This window comes from Notothenia rossii (genome assembly GCF_949606895.1).
Source record: "Notothenia rossii genome assembly, chromosome: 4".
Classification (NCBI taxonomy): Eukaryota; Metazoa; Chordata; class Actinopteri; order Perciformes; family Nototheniidae; genus Notothenia; species Notothenia rossii.
In genome coordinates this window covers 62,383,423-62,401,270 of record NC_136902.1, presented here as the reverse complement: position 1 = coordinate 62,401,270, position 17,848 = coordinate 62,383,423, and the positions used below count along the sequence as shown (strand labels likewise).

Here is a 17,848-nt window from a genome sequence, read left to right as displayed (position 1 = left end):
AAACTGCGATGTTAACAACCTCATGATAACCTCATGTTTTAACTTAGGATCATACCTGTGTTTAGTCTAGAAAAAGGTAAATGTGTGCATTTTATTATAAAGTTGTGTATATTTACAGACCGTTGGAAAAACTAAGAAGCTTATAAACATCAGGTTTAAAACTAAAAGAGCTTTGAAACACAATGAAAGATGTTAGGAGTTTTATTTGAGTTATTAATTTAAACTTTTTGTCTAAGAGATGCTGATTTGAAACCGTTGTTACATACAGTTAAGGCATTTCCTGTTTCTGCCGGAGAGAGGGGAGGCCGTCCCAAAGCTTGCTGCTGTATTTACTCCCTCCATCTGATAGGAGGGAGCCTCGTTGAGCTGCGAGTGTGGCTACAGACGGAGTTCACTCCGTCGAGGGAGTGGTATGGGATTGGGCCGATATCTCCGGCGGTAGAGAAGACCCTCTCCAGTGTGGTTAATGTTTGCCGCCATTCTCCTGAACCGCTTCGCACTCACTGCGAGAAGAAGACACCGGCGTCTGTGTATCTAGAAATGCTCTACAGTGACACTAGCGGCTCGGCTGGCTGACGTAACCGCTCTTCATGCAAAGCGAACGGGGGGGAATGGGCAGCGAGCAGAGTGCCAGGCGGAACACGGGGGATTTGAATGGGAGTTAATGTATCGATACCCGCGGCTGAAATATCGATACTTTCTCGGGAAACAAAATATCGATATATATCGCAGGATCGATTAAATTGCACAGCCCTAACCTGAAGTGTGTGTTTTGTTCCGCTCACCGCTGCATGTGATCATGCAGAGCTGCGTGTCGACTCGTCAGCAGCAGCTGATCTCTCTCTCCCTTCAGATTAGACTTCACTCATGTTTATGTCCATATCGATCAGATCTAGCTAGTGATATGACTACCTGCTTATTAAAAGACACCTAAACAATAAGCGTCGTTATGCAACCGGGTGAGGCCGCAAAGTATAGCGCAGCGTTATGCATTTGTTTACATGCCCACCGGAACCCTGAGGCATTACCAACAGATCAACGCACAATCAACCCATACAGGACATCTCTTTCTCCATATTACAGATGTAGCACTGAATTTCGGACTCCAGCTTACAGCTTCCTTCCTACGACCTGCCAAAGACCAGTATAGAGGAATGTTAAGCCCTCCCACTATTTTCCAAGAGGGCGTTGCCAGATTTTCAATTTCAGGTTTTAACCAGGAGATGGCGCTTCATTCACAAATACAGAAAGATAAGTTTCATGGACTTTCAGTTGTGTTTTGAAGAGCATTTGAACACATCCATATTTTAGATCAACTAAAGTATATCTAATCTTGTAATTCAATAATATATAGTCTTTATATATTAAATAATCATAATTATAATGTAAATGTTTACATTACACTTCTTTATTTGTTATGCTCATACTTTAACCTTTACAATCGTTTGCTTTAATATGCAGTATATTTTTGTGTTTGCTTCCTCCTGCTCCCTTTCGGACACATACTGTATGATTTATTATTATTATTAATATGAAGATATTATTAAGATAAGATAAGATGTTACTTTATTGATTGAACATTTTAGTTTAGAATGTGCTGTCCCACGGTAATTCAGAAGGCTCACAGGTCACATTCCGACCATTATTTAAAACAATAGGTGCTTTCACACCGTCTACAGTTTGATTTGTATTGAGGGAGCTCTGTCAGTTTTCGAATTACCCATTTGCTTTCGGGGAGCCCTATTTTTCAGAGCACATCTTGCTACTAAATATGTCACACGCACACTCTGTTGACTGGCGCAGCAGCGCGGATGCGATCAATTGCTATAAAAACACTCTTCTACTAATACAGACGGTGTCACTATGCCGGCGGATGTGGCCGTTGTTGAAGCCTCTTCAGGCTCCGCATCGGCAGGCCTCTCCCTCGGTGTGTGGAGCTGTCAAGCTCGACCCTAACGCCGCTTACAGCCGGCCAACTAAAAGTTGTTTTCCGTTCACGTTGTCATTTTTAGACTCCTTCGCTTCTTTGCTTGTGAATCCAAAAGCTGTGACGCTTGGCTGTTTTCGTTTTGCCATATTTTTTTATTACAAAGCCAGAGTTAAAAAAAATATCAATATAAACATTTCAAATACCGCGCCGGCATCACCGCCATAACCATAGCAACGTAAGTAAGAATGAAGCGCTGCCACGTACAGATGGCAACACCCAGACATATTCACAAATATAAAACAAATATTCAGAAACTGTATTGAACAATAACTATTATTTATTTCAAGAACTGTTATTTACAGAAACTCAACCTTTCTAATCTGTGTGACACAAATATGCACGATTGTTTTGGGCTCCCCCTATTTATCTCAAAGTCAGCCATCAGGGGAGCTCCCTCCCTCTTCGGGGGAGCCAAGCTCCCCCTAGCTCCCCTCCATTTCGAACAGTGTCTGTGGCTGAATGGCCAGCGATTAGGTGCGGCGCATTTATCATAGATGATCAGAGCTAACTGCCTGCCGTCAGATTTCATTTAAAAAACAGATCCGATTTTAAGACTATTTCTGCGCTCATAAAGAATGATAAGAATAAGAATAATGCGTATTGAACTGGTTTCATTAATTAGTGAGTTTATTTAACACTAGAACCACCAATCGGGTCAATTTGTGTGATGTGTGTTGTGTGTAGGGGTGCACCGAATGGGAAATTCTTGGCCGATACCGAAAATAGGAAACAGTTGACCGAAAACCGAATGCCGAAAGGCCGAAAATGATTAATAGAAATATATATATATTAGGGATGTGCATCTCTATCACTGAGGCCGATGCGATACGCATCTCGATACGTTGCCACGATACGATACATTAACGATACCTTTGAAACACCAGGCGATGCGATACGATACGATTCACCCCTGTTGCGATACAGTTCGACACGATTTGATTCAACATTATGCGGATCGGGGCGATACGATGCAAAAATAATGATACTTCAATATGGTACGACAGAGGATTTTTGTTTTATTCCTTATATGCAGCAAATCATACATTAACAAAAAAGTGCTTTACATATTTGGTACTGCACATCCCATCATGCCGTTTATTTTTTTACCTTTAAAAGCTCTCCAGAGTACAATTGTATAACACCTCACAGTTAAACAATGTAAGGATGCATTGCTCATGATTAACAATGTGCAAATAACAGCTACCATAGAGCAATGCCCATACAGCTGCCAGCCTGATGTGCTTAACACTCAGAGGCTAACTCACCAGTGAGCAGAAAGCAGTGGTTTCTATCTGAACAATAAAGAAAACAAATAACCTTTCACAAACAGGTATTTCATAACTGCTTACAGTAAGGAAGACATTTAAATTATTATTGGCCGTCACAGGCTGCTGTAAGCTAAACACCTCTCTCTGACAGAACACCTCACTGAGTGATTTAACTCATATGTCTCACTTTCAGGTTTCTCTTTTCAGCCGCGGACCCCACGTCGCCTCTTTATGTGCGTCGCTAAGTTCCTCGTACTACTTGTGTACTTTAAAGCGGCTCGGCATCGTTAACAATTTGCGAGTGATTTTTCAAGTTGACCGTCTGTAGTAATAGTGCCGCGCACATATACCATCAGGACGTTACTGATGGGGTGCGGCTGCGGAGTGATACTGTGTGTATGCAAGTCCGCATCTAGGACGGATCTATGTATCATGGCTGTAGACCTGTTAAGTAATAAAGATACCTCATACAAAGGTCTACGGATACCTTATTACTCTCCATGACCTGCGGTCAACTATATAGCATAAATGACTATTACACCGTCTTTCTTGAACAATCCGAAGTGTTGCCAAACGTTTGATTTGTAGGTATTTTTCGGTGCGCTGTGTTTCTCTTTCTCCTCAACTTCCGTGTGTGTTGATAACTGAGACTCTCGTTCTCCGTAGTGGCGAAGCAAATATCAAAGATCGTCTCTGCTGAGCGTTGACAAGATAAGGGGATTTTATATAAATGAATCGTTTTTTTACCGATGCAAAGACGCTACGCAATCGATGCATCGCGAGTTCAACCCGGTTCAACCCAAACTGTAGCCGATGTGCACTCTTTCAACCGGCGCACTCGCATCTTGAACGTTTATGCCGGTGCACCGATGTGAATCTTAACATCTCTAATATATATATATTGTATATATTTTTTACCAATGTTGTTCAGCTACCTGATTATGGAAAAAGACATGATTATGGCAAAACTTAACTTAACTTAACTTAACTTAACTTAACTTAACTTAACTTAACTTAACTTAACTTAACTTAACTTAACTTAACTTAACTTAACTTAACTTAACTTAACTTAACTTAACTTAACTTAACTTAACTTAACTTAACTTAACTTAACTTAACTTAACTTAACTTAACTTAACTTAACTTAACTTAACTTAACTTAACTTAACTTAACTTAACTTAACTTAACTTAACTTAACTTTTATGGGTCCATAAAACATTTATTCAGCACTTTTGAATGCATACAGTACATTAATTCCAAGTCAAGTGCATTTTCTTTTCTCTGTAGGATAACTACAACAAAGTGCATTCAGAACAAAGCCAAGGTGCTTTAAAACTGCATAAACATCTAGGCCAGTAGGCCTACACCAAAATAGTGTAAATAAAGACTAACAGCCAGGCCTTCAACAACAACAAATGCACCTATAAATTTGGTAACCTAACGTGTTGTTGTGATGACGTAATCAAAACGCGGCGACAAGCACGGCGCGCGACCATGCTCGCGGCTGGCTCACAGCCAACATGTCTGCCGCTTGGAGATATTTCAAAATATCAGAGAAAGAGGTGCGGATTGCGATTTGTAAAACGTGTTCAGCTGACATTTCTCGAGGGGGTGTAACTGCAAAGACTTTCACCACTTCCGGATTACTCCACCACTTGAAATCAAAACACCCGGACAAATATGCGGAGTATGATCAACGTAACCCTGTTCTCTAACATTCGGTGATATTTTTTCGGTGCTAAAACCCTTTCGGCCAAAAGCCGAAATGGCCTTTTTAACCATTTTCGGCCGATCATTTTTGGTGGCCGAATATTCGGTGCATCCCTAGTTGTGTGTGTGCAATGTAACTTTTTTTAAAATATTAAAGTCTCCCAGTCCGTGACTTTTCCTGAAAGTGTGTTATGTAGCACCCTATGTTGTTAAAAATTGCATTCTAATAGCGGGATTTGACGGGTTTAGGTAGGCCTATACAAAAACCTCTGGCGGTTCTAGTGTTAAGATAATTAGGTACAGTAGAAGCCCTTTATTATCAGTAACGAATTTAGCAGTTGAACATAAAAGTCAACTAACTGAGGGTCACTTGCAATTACAGTGTTGTGTCTAACTGTAAGCTTGTCACTCAGAGTAACCTACCGTTAATTTAGCTGCTGGAGAAGAAAGATCAAGGGGGGAGGGGGGGTGAGAGCTTTGGTTGATGGGCCATTAGTTGTGTAAATACACAGCTGAGAGCTGCCGTTTCATTCAGACTGTTTAAAAAAACGGTAACAACGGACTATTTTTCTTAGCGGATGCATGTCAATTTAAATCAATACATACAACTATTTTTTAAATCAATAAAAACATTTTCTAAATCCATAAAAGCATTTCAATTAATATTGGGAGTCATGTCGTTACTTTGTTGAGAATGTGGCCATGTAATAAGCGGGATAATTTGCAGCGACTTGTTCCTTATGGGGAAAATAACACCCTTCATCCAGATGAGGATCCCTCCGCTACACTTTGGGATCCTGATCGACCGACGAAGCTCCATTTAAAATATACATATTTTTGGTGAATTACTGAGTTTAGGCATGTTAATAACGTTTTAATGAAGTTGAATACAGTATATTCATATGTGTCAGTGATTTCATGTCAATTCGGCGAACATAAATATAAATGATCGTGGTGAAGATGATGATTAAATTAGGATTAAAAATTGAGAGCCAGGCTGCATTTCCTCCCGTTCCTTTTTTTCGAATAACAAAATTATTTTGTTAAATAACAACATGGTGATGTTTTGTAAATGATTACATGTCTCTTATTTAGCACAGTAGTATGATATCCGTGACATATGGAGCTTAACAAAGTTCCGCTGTACATCCAGCGTACTGTATCTCACTTTATTTCACATGAGCTCCAGTGTGGAACCCCACTGCACCCCCTGGTGGATCAATGATCCATTGCAGCTGGCTTCATTATAATTACATTTATCTATCACGGGGGCGGTCTCAAGTCAAGCTGGAGGTTTTCCCTTGAGCGAGGGCAGATCCCGTACCAATCACGGCCCTCGCGTTTGAAACTGTCTGAAATGAATCGCTACATCTGTAAGTGTTAGACATTAGAATTGACTCTTCTTGTCTGTCACATAAGTGGCGCAACTGAGTAGTAAAATCGTAGGACTCATTCCCGCACCACTCCATTGCAAAACCCCCACTCTACTGAAGTGTTCAGATGTGTTATTTCTTTAGAAGTTATATGCTTATCAATTGTAAAGGGAGGTTCTGCACCAACTGTTTGACACTAATGCTGTTTCTAAACACCTGCTATCCTCTCTTTCCAGCCATCTTTTCCCTCCTCCATCACCCATTTTTGCCGGGGGGGCCAATGACCGCTGGGTTCGCTCTGTGAGCTTCTGCCCTGACGGCCGCCACCTCGCCAGCATCACTGATGACAGGTAATACACAGAATGAGAGTTAGTAACATTCTTTGTCCTGTAGGGCTGCAACAAATTACTAATTTGATAATCGATGAATCTATCGATTAATGAAACGATTAATCAACTATTCGGACTATTACTGTATGCCTTGCACAATTTCTCAAACGCTCTTATTTAGCCATCAACTTTTAGATTTAGCTTGAGGTTGTTTTAGGCATGTGGAAACTAACAATGAAGACGATAAAGATGAATACTTGATTCAAAAATACATATATTATTACATTAACTAAACACATTTTGAACAAAATGAACATTGTTTTTTATTTAAATTAAATAAATAATATTTCACATCAAAAGAAACAACAGTGTTTTAACAAATTGTATTAAATAATGTGATAACAGAACTGTAAACAGAATAGCTGAAACTTTAACAAAATAAATAACTCAGTTACCTCTAATCATTAACCTATGTTTTTATAACTGAGTTAACTCTGTGTGTTGCTGCTAGCATACATAACACCTGACGTGGAAACGTTACTCGTGGATGGGGCTACAGAGCTACTAGAAAGACAGTCGAACCCGGTGCATTCCTCCGTCTGAATGTGGTGCACTTTTGCTAAATGTTTAGACAAATTGCTCGTGTTACCGCCCTTACATGCTAAACTCTTATTGCACTTTTAGCAACGAGCATTGTCCACCTCAAGACGGGTAAAGTTTAACCACACCTCGGAGCGCTTTCTCTCTGCCATCTCCGCAGTGTGTTGCTGCATGTAGCAGCTGCGTGTGTGTTAACTGCCCCGCCCCCTCGCACACAGACGGGGGAGAGAGATCTCGTCTGGACTGCAAAAATCGAAAATACATCATAGACGCATTTGTTTGTCTTTTTGCATATTAGAAAACGAGTTGGCGACACTAAGACTGCGATATAATGTTTTTGTAGCAATAATACATGACATATATTTTTTAAATGTCTCCAGTACCAATAAAAAGACCAATAACGTTGGAGCTTAACTGTGCGTAAAACACACGTGATGACGTCACCAACGAATCGACGACTGAATTAGTTGGCAACTAATTTGGTCATCGATTAAGTCGATTAGTTGTTGCACCTTTATTGTCCTGTTTTACTTTATTTCTTTACCTCTATCTCTTTGTTTTGTTTGTTTGTGTGGTTAGGGTTTTATTGCTTTCTCACTTTCCTTTAGAGCAGTGATGTCCAACCTTTTTTGAACCAAGCGCTACTTTTAAAGTTGCCAGTCTGCCGAGATCTACCAGTCCAAATGGGGGGGGGGGGGGGGGGGTGCTGCGGTGCTAGCGAACTGTCAACTGTCGCTGAAGCATGCTTCCCCCCCCCCCTCCCCCCCCTCGTCAGAGTTGTGTAAAGGCCGACGGGTAATTCTGGATTTTGACGGAAGTTTTACGATCCTGTCCGTCAAAATGACGGGCAGCGAAAAAGTCTAGCGCAACCTCTGATCAAGACCATACATCTGTTTACCTCTAAGACACATGAAACAGCACAAATGAAAAACAAAACGCAATGAGAGCACACTTACTCCCGTCTCATTCTCACACACAATCACTCACACACATACAAGGTATAAGGAGGTTTAATATGCACGAGTCTGTATGAGTTTGGGAATGAGGGAGTGAGAGAAAAAGAGAGAAAGAAAGATATGAGGCGAAAACTGCGACTTGCTGTAACCAAATCTACTGTATATTGTTGTCTCTGTACACACACACACACACACACACACTTCTCAGCTGATACCACTCTTCCACATCCATAACAACACACCTATCATATTAGTTTCATACATGTATTCCAATGGCTGTCAGGGCCCCATTATACAACAGGCAAAGAAACCAAGAAATGACAAGCATGTAATTCAATAGTAAAATGTCCCCTCTGGTGATATAGAATAAAAAGGACAAATTGAACTATTTTCCTCCAATATAAAACCCTGACATTACAAAATGCATGATTTTATACCGGTATGGCGGAGAGATCAAAAGATGTGGTTATAATGCGAGTGGATGGGACACGAGTGGCTAATGTGTGAGTTTTTTTGTTTAATCTGATTCTGTGCAAAAACTAATAATCCACCAAAATCAATGTTGTTGCTAATCTTTGACATATCCAAGACTGTGATTAAAAAAAGCCGACCCCCCCCCCCCCCCCCACATTTATTATATGGAAAATAACTGCTTTTTTTTGCATGTTTTTCATAGAAAACGCAAATTCATGTTTTCAAACTGGCAGTTCAAGGGTTAAAATCCTGAACATAATTTAACATTTGGTATTTTTGATCAGGACTGAAGTTGACTGAAAGATTTAACCCCAAAAAGTTTTTAAAAATATGAATCTGTTGTCATTTTAGAGCAGTTTTTGGAAGTGGACATTTTTGTCCCGAATGACTAATATGTAACTTTTTTGTGCAATCTGATTTTGTGCAGAAACTAATAATGCAAAAAAATCAATTTTGCTGCTAATCTTTGACATATCCAAGACTGTTATAAAAAAAAAGAGCCAGTCACCAGATATGTATTTTTTGGAAAATAACTCATTTTCTCTGTTTTCATCATTAAAAAAAACAGCGGTTTCATGTATTCAAAATGGCATTTAAAGGGTTAAAATCGTGAAAATTACATTTTTGGTATTTTCTATTAGGGCGGAAGTTGCTTTAAAGATTGAACCCAAAAGAGTTGTGAAAAAAACCTTTTAATATAATGTTTTTATCAAAGTATTTTAAAGTGGACATTTTTGTCTCGAATGACTAATTTGCGTAGTCGATTTGTTACACAGTGAATTAAAGACCGATTTGAAAAATTGGAATTCCAAAATAGATCAAGAAAATAGCCTTGTTACAAAAAATCAGGCCATTTGCACCAACACAACCAAAGTTATTGCAAAGTGAAAAATGACCCATATGGACAAAAACGTCCACAGTGATACCGGAGGGTTAAAAGAAAAGGTTTAAAAAACGGTATATACGACACAAACGGGCAGACAGCAGAGCTCGGGGCAATAATGCAGATTTGTTTGACTTTTTTACACTTTGTTGTTCTTCTCCTTTCCTCCGCTCTTGTCTCTGATTGTGAGTGTGTGCATTCGTGTGTGGGGGGGGGGGGAGCGGAGCCTTCAAACAGAGCGGAGGGAGAATGTGAATACGAATACGCAAAGCAGTGGACACTGCAACATGCACATTGGATAAATAACATAGCGCCAGCCATAAGAATGCATTGAGGATTATATCTGACAATTTTGCCACCTTTTCAAAAACTTTGGCTCAGATAAAAAAAAAATGACCAGACCGTGAGCATCAGGGAACCCAAATGAATTTATATATGTTGTTCTTTTGGGTTTTGTGCCTAAAATGTGGAGATGGGAGCAGATTTTCTAAAGTGCACTTCTCTCTGCTCTGAAGAAAGATCCGGAACAAATTAACATGGGAATCAATTGGGAGCTAGCTGGACCTTTTGTCTCTTCATGCCCTCAAGAGGCATTGTTTAATATTTCTTCTTAATCTTTTTTTATTTTCCAACCTACGAGAGGTTTTCCTATGTTTTTCATGAAAAAATATGTCTGAGGAGTGTAGGGTTTGGGAATTTCGGTAAGTTTAAAACATTTTTGGGGGCGAATTTCAAGCACTGCTGCACTCTGTTTTGAGATCAAAGCACTCTAGAGTTAACGAGCTGCTCCATCCACTCTAATGTTAAAATCTGAAAAAGAACTCTCTGCTAAGCTCCAAACTAAGTTCAATATCTCAAAAAGTTTAAAAGATATCAAATCTTTTATACAAGTTTTATAGCGGAAGATATTGTGATCATTTGAAAGTTGGAATGAAGTGTCTGGCTGAAATTATGTAGAAGGAGTAGCATTTGGTGCAAAGTGTAGGAAAAGAGGATTTGAAGGCATCTCCCATTGACTTCAATGTTAAAAAAAGAGTTTAAAAAGCTGAATATTTCAAAAAGTATGAAATATTTTGAAAAAGTTGAAGGTTTCCCATCGATTCCTGAACAGGCTGAATAGTTTAATATTTGAATGGTTTCTGTAGCTGAAAATAAGCTGAAGTTATGGAGAGCCAAAGTATTGGCTGAAATAAGAAGAATAAAGATTCGAAGAACTATAGTGGAATGCTGTAAACAGCATTCGCACTAATAATAAGGGGAAGAATAAAGATTTGAAGTACTATAGTGGAATGCTGTAAACAGCATTCGCACTAATTATTCGGAATCTACGGAAGGGAACTAAGACCACATGAATAAGGTGATATTTATTTTCCTTTTTTATTCTGAGGATTAGTCATAATTGCAGCTGAGTGGGAACAGGGCTGCCAGGCACACTGACTCTTCTACTGGCATTTCTTATCTAAAAGGAAGGTCAAGTGAAAGTACCTCCCAGATGGGAAAACAGTCTGTCACTGGCAATAATCAAAAGTTGTTTATGGAATGTACTGCAAGCCCGTCAATGAGAGTTCATTGCCGGGTCAAATCATTAAAACACAAGGAATATATATAATTCAAAGTTTATAATTATGTTTAAATTCAATTTTAAATGTCAAAATATTGCTTTAACATCAAGTTTCCAGTGTTTGTGCTGGAATGTGACAGCAGTGTGTTTTCTGTCTCTGCTCAGAATGGTGCGTTTCTGGAGCATCGAGGAGAAAGCCCCTCAGGCCATCGGCTCCCTCTCTAACGGCCTCTGCTGTGCCTTCTCCGCTGAAGGAAGTGTCCTTGCTACTGGGTAAGGCTCTGTCACTCCACCCTACACACGCGCACACACACACACACACACACACACACACACACACACACACACACACACACACACACACACACACACACACACACACACACACACACACACACACACACACACACACACACACACACACACGTCAGTCACACCTTATTGACTTCTGCAGAGGAACCAGTCTTTTATCACCGCTTGCTGGCATCATTGGCAGGCACCATGCATTCTCTGCTGTTTTTAGATTTGCTAAAATCACTGGCTCTATTCCAAACCGACCCCTACCACCTCCCACTCCATGACTAAACTGTGTGTAGTCATACATCCAGCTGAATGAGGCTCCTTTGTGGAGGGTGTAAATACAGCAGCAAGCTTCAGAACAAAATTCCCTCTCTTCGTCAGAAACAAGAACTGTCGCAACTTTCCGTAAAGATGTTTTAAAATCAGCATTGCTCCAACCAATTCTAACACAAAACAGCAATTTTTTTTAGATCCGATATTTATGAGCTGCTTGGTTATAGCAAGAATCACTGTAAATATAATAAACCTTACAATCAAATGAACACGTCATCTACTGTTTTCTAGACTAGACTTGGGTATATATAATCGTAAATGACAATGTAATCTTAAAGACCTCAAACTCCTACCATTCTACCTTATTTTGCGCTGTTGACAAGTAAATGTTTGCACTGAACTATTTGTACACTGCGTGTTTCAGGAAGGACATAAAACAGCGTAGGGCAGGTGGTTAATCAGGACAGATGTTAGGGGAGGGGGGTAGGGGCCAGTTTTGGAATGGAGCCCCAGTGCGGTTATGATGCATCAGTGCCCTGACCCTCAACCTGCTTTCCTTGTTTTTTTGTTTGTTTTTAGGACTCGTGGCAGTAGTGTGCTCTTCTGGGAGTGTCCTCGTAGCGTTGCCAGTCTGCAGCACATGTGTAGAATGTCTATCCGCCGGTTGACTACCACCCAGCAAGTGGAGACGCTGGCCATTCCTACACCGCTCCGCGACTACCTGACCTACAAAATAATTTAACCCCCCACCCCTACCCAGGACCACCAGCTGACCCAACTGCCCCTGTCGCTGCAGCATCATGCTTGAAAACCAACAAAATACTTCCTGGAAAACCTTTTTTCATACAACTTTGTTGAACAAATGCAATCAGGACAGAGAGAAAGAGATACTGAGCTGAGACCCCCCCCCCCCCCACTCACTCACAGCAGGATATCGTGTTCTGTAAATATTTATTTTCGTAAGTTCTTCAGTAGCAAGCACACCATCCATACCAGTTAGGTTAACATTTTCCGGGGCCTCCTGTCCCCGTTACATGCCTGTGTGCAGCCCCTCTTCCAGCTGCCTCAGCCAGGTTCAGTAACCCAACTTCAACTTGAGTGGGGCGTTGCATTTCATGCAAGTGCTGTTTGCAGGTGGGTCAGCAAAAGGGATGAGACGTGGGATTTTTTTTTTTTAAAGATGCAAGATTTCAAAAGGCCAATACTACATGTGTGAACTGTAAAGTATCTTTACATTATCACCATGGCATAAGAAAAGAACAGAGCCAAGCAGTTATTGTTCCCTCCCCGAAACATTTCAGCCAGTGAATGACAAGGAACTGAAGTGGAGATATGTCTTTGAAATATCTGTATTGGCTTCGCAAATCTTGTATCGGTCGGGGGAAAGGCACCATTTCATTGGTCGGTTTACCAGAGAAGCACCATAGAAAGTTGAATTTTCTTCGTTCCTTTCGATCATTGTGTGACAGCCTTAGGGAATCTACTGTTTCTGAACAGTTCACCAACTATCATTCCATTATGATTGTTGGTGGTGGGAATGCACAGAGAAAAATGTAGCAGTGAAGATGGTTCAGGCAGCAAATGGCTTCTGCTAAAGATTAACGAGGAAGGAAGGCATTCAACATGCGCTGGCCCCAGGCCTACAAGCATTGTGTTGAAGTGAGAAACCCTCAGTGTAAACATAACATTGTTTACAAAAATCTCCACGCGGGATCTTACAATCCTGCAAGCTACCAAACCACACTAACTGGCTGTCAACAAAACCTCCGTAAATTGCACAGAAAAAATTGGTCCAACCACATGATGTAGGTGCAGTCTGCCCCCAAACCTTTCTCAGTCTGGCGAGATAAATGGCAATAGTATGCTTGAATTTATTTAACTGTTCGTGCCCCCCCCTCCCTGTTCTCAGAGTTTTGTGTGTGTATATGAAAATGTCTATAAACAAGTCTTAAGCGTTTGTTTCCCCACTTTGCCATTTATATCCATTTTTGTAATCTTTTTTTTTTGGCCTTTGTCAACCTTATAAATGTGAAAGTCAACAAATGGTTACGCGTCTTACTGTTCTAGCCCAGAGAGCTATTACATTTCCTTACAGATTGGACACAGTTGCAGTGGATGTGTCACTTTATGTTGAAGTTACAATAAGACATTTTAGCGACCCTGAAATTAATTTAAACTCGGCTATCTGGTGTAAGAGCTTCATGTTCACTCTAGATAGAGATGTATTCGCATGATAATCCACAATGACGCTTTTTGGAGATACAGTATTCTAAGAGTCTTCTGTTTCTTGATTGTCACTTTCAAATTGTGAGATGTGAAGAAGGGAAAGTGAGCCTTTTGTTTTTTCCTGTGTTTCTGTAGTGAAGTGGCTGCACATCAGCCGTCAATCCTTTTGGCAATACGTTCTCCGACAGTCGGTGCTAATGCCAAAAGTTTTCATTTCCACTTTGTTTTTATAGTTTCCTGCTGAAATATGAAGGGGCTGAAGTGCTTCGTTATGTATATCCTTACCGGGGGTTGCATTACGTTACCATGGTGTTTGGAAAAACACAGTCCTGCCTCAGTGAGTTGCAGTATGAATCGTTAAATAAATCAAATATATATGAATGTATAAAGGTAATTTTTCTTTGTGGGTTTGTTGTTTCAATAAAAGCTTTTTTGATAACATAATGTGTATCCTGAAGACCTCTACTTTGATCCTTTCCCTGCAATCCTCATACATAAGAACATGTAGCTCCTGTAAATACTGTATTCCAGGAATGAGTCCCGAAATGAGTTAGCATTTTAGCACATCAGGGTTCCCTGGTCTGAAAGTCAATGGGTTTTTCAATTCGTTTTTGGTAATACGGTCTGTGGTAAACACAAACAGATGAGATTTTTGCCTTTTCCTTTACAATATAAAATTAGTTAGTAACGGTTTGTAAATTCACCATTGGTGAATGTTTGAAAATGCACATGTCCCAAAAATGGCAGTGGCTCAACAGTGTCTACATAAGATGAGCAGATTACTAAACTCATCACGCCAGACACGAGTCTGTATTTAGTTTAGCTTTTGTGAACGTCTGCTGCTTTTAGGTGTCTTTATAAATAGGAGGTTGCTACCAAGTTATATAATAAGACTAGTTAACGTCATCACGACTAATATTAGCCACCTTAGTTTAGCGGTGATGTCAGGTCATGCGACCATGATGTAGTTTGTTAATAGCATAACGTTAACTTTTTACCTTGCCATTGCATAACTTCAACAATAATTTAAGTGGTGTTAATATGTGGAGATTATCCTGCTCAACAAAACGTGTATGTATTATAAATGTGTGTTTAACATAGATCTTATCTTAAATATCCCAAAATCCAATGGAAAATTCCAATTGACTTTTTGTCGAAGGAGCCCTCGCGATGCTAACTTCGTGGTCGGCCTACAAAAATACGCGTTTACTGCACCACTCTGTAAACAAGAGTAACGGGAAGCTTTCCCATTCCTTTTTTCATACTAAATACTTCACATTGAATTGAAATGTATAGAACAAATACTTGCCCCTGTCTCATTTCAGAATACTCTATGTATGGTTTCACTATGATAGAAAACAATGCTTCGAGGGTGGTCCTCAAAATGTAAACAAACAGTAGAGAGATGTGAAATCATTGTCCTGTAATATTACAACACTGACGGCTCTAAACTGTTTTGGTTTACTTATTAATAGAATTGTCTGTGAAGCGTGTATGGATCTTACTTAGTGAGGCATGGGACCATCCTTCTAACAAAGGAGTGGAAAATTACTAGCATCTGACTATACACACACACACACAGCTATGCTCTGTGTCCACATGAGCTGTGATCGGGTTTATTATTGCCCCGGCTGCTGCTCAGTGACATTAAAGCAGTGGTTCTCAAACTTTTTCTGTCAGGCCCTACCCTGTGGGGTAGCTTGACGTTTCATAGAGGGTGCTCAAACATTTAGGGTTTCCCATTAATGTACCCCGGTCGCTACAGTGGAATTTTCTACTGCAACAATCTCCACGCAAATACACAACGTACCTGCGACAATGAAGGCTCGATAATCAGCTCAAGGTATATAGGTGTAAGCAGGGGTAAAGTGCTATTTTTATAAGTGGGAAGTGGACCTAACTTAGGGGGGTCCGGGGGGAAAGCTCCCCCGGAAGAAGTTAAAAGCATCAATCTGGTGCATTTTGAGAGCAAAATGAAGAGATCTATGGATACATCTCAACACCTATATGAAACAGAAGAACTGTAAACAGATTTACTTTTTCTTTATGAATATTTTACAAATCACCATTTTAAACTTTATTCTTTTTTTACTGTCATAGTATTTCATACCTGTTTTTCATTTATTCTCTTATTTTTTTATAACTATAATGATCATATAAACGTGTGCCTCGGAAATAATTGTTTACATCAAAACGTTTGAGACCCACTGAGATAACTTAGACTAAAGTTAACTATCTAAACACTCAAGAGTCCTTTAGTTCAGTGTTTCCCAACCGGGGGTACGCGTACCCCTAGTGGTACGCGAGGGAACTGCAGGGGGTACGTGGAATTCCAAGGTGACAAGTAAAAAAAAAATAATCCCGTCAAAAATGATAGTGCGCGATTAGTTTCCCTAGGGAGACAATAGTCTGTTGCACAACCGCGCCAAAATCCCACAATGAAAACAGCTGCTTACCTGCAGCCAGAAAAATACTGGTAGGTCTGCGCTATGGATAAATGGCTGAAACGTCCGCTTGCTCTGGATTAAGGCCAGGAGGAGCCCGCAGAGAAACGTAAGAAAGAGGCCAAACTGAAACCAAGGCAGTACAGTGAAACATATATTATTTGGATTAATTTCTACTTCTGCGGACCCACCGCAGCCTTAGTGCTTCTTTTGCGGTGAAGTCCTGGCTAATAGTGCGATGAAGCCAGCGCATTTACAGAGACACCAGAGCACCAAACACTCGGAAAGTGTCGATAAAAGTGAAGAATTTTACAGACGAAAGTTGTCGGAATTTTTAAGTCGAGCCAGACACTAATGATGAAAGCCACGAATGTGTCAATGAAAGCACTCGAGGCATCTTACGCCGTGTCCCTGCTTGTGGCTAAATAAATAAAAACCTCACTCTATTGTTGAGGAGCTCATTCTCCCTGCAGCGACTGCGTTGGCCGAAATTATGATAGACAAGAAAGCAGCCGAAGCGCTCAAGAAAGTTCCCCTGTCGAATAACACCGTATCCCGTCGGATCAATGATATGTCTGTTAATATAATTGGACAAGTGGTGAACAAAATAAAACTAGCCGGTCAGTTCGCTTTGCAGCTGGATGAAATGACAGACGTGAGTGGAGAAGCGCAGCTCCTGTCCTTCGTGCGTTACAAAGATGCGTCGGACATAAACGAGCATATTTTATTTTGCAAAACGCTGCTAGGAAAGACAACTGGGGAAGAATTGTTCCAGGTTATCGACAGCTTCTTCAGAGAACATCATCTGCAGTGGAAAACCTGCAGCCACATCTGTACTGATGGAGCAGCTGCGATGACGGGGCGTGTAAAGGGACTTTTTGGGCACGTAAGAAAGGTAAATCCCGACATTAAATGGATGCATTGTATTATTCATCGTGAAGCACTAGCTAGCAAGAGGATGAGCCCTGATTTAAGTGCTGTTATGGATGATGCTGTGAAGATGATAAACTTCATCCAATCTCGGCCATTGAATCACAGGCTGTTTGAAACTCTTTGTCATGAGAACGGCACAGAGCACGATCAGCTATTGCTTCACACAGACGTGCGCTGGCTGTCTCGTGGGAAAACGCTACTGAGACTTTATGAACTTCGCAATGAAGTTTTTGTGTTCTTGAGGGAGCATCTGCATCCTCTTGCTGTGCAGCTTGAGGATGACAAGTGGGTGGCGCTCATGGCATATCTTGCTGATGTGTTTACCAAACTCAACGAGCTCAACCTATCACTTCAGGGCAAGCAGTCACATATCCTGAAATTGTATGACAAAGTTCAAGGATTCACAAAAAAGCTCGAACTATGGGAGAGGAAATGTGATGAGGGAGACGGCATACTTGCCAACCTTTAGACCTCAGAAATCGGGAGCATTTCAAAATGCAAAATTTGGGGGGGGGGGGGGGGTGCTA

The 17,848-nt window shown here is 40.5% G+C and overlaps 1 protein-coding gene across 1 annotated transcript in view; it reads left to right on the top strand.

The window, feature by feature from the left end:
• The window catches only part of wsb1 (WD repeat and SOCS box containing 1), a 28,106-nt gene extending 13,718 nt beyond the window's left edge, over nucleotides 1-14,388 (top strand). Inside the window, exons 7-9 of the mRNA XM_079677276.1 lie at nucleotides 6,579-6,692; nucleotides 11,311-11,418; nucleotides 12,298-14,388. Of these exons, the coding sequence (XP_079533402.1) occupies nucleotides 6,579-6,692; nucleotides 11,311-11,418; nucleotides 12,298-12,460 (385 nt within the window). The 3' untranslated portion in view covers nucleotides 12,461-14,388. The remainder of the gene's footprint in view (nucleotides 1-6,578; nucleotides 6,693-11,310; nucleotides 11,419-12,297) is intronic.
• The last annotated feature ends 3,460 nt before the right edge of the window (nucleotides 14,389-17,848 follow it).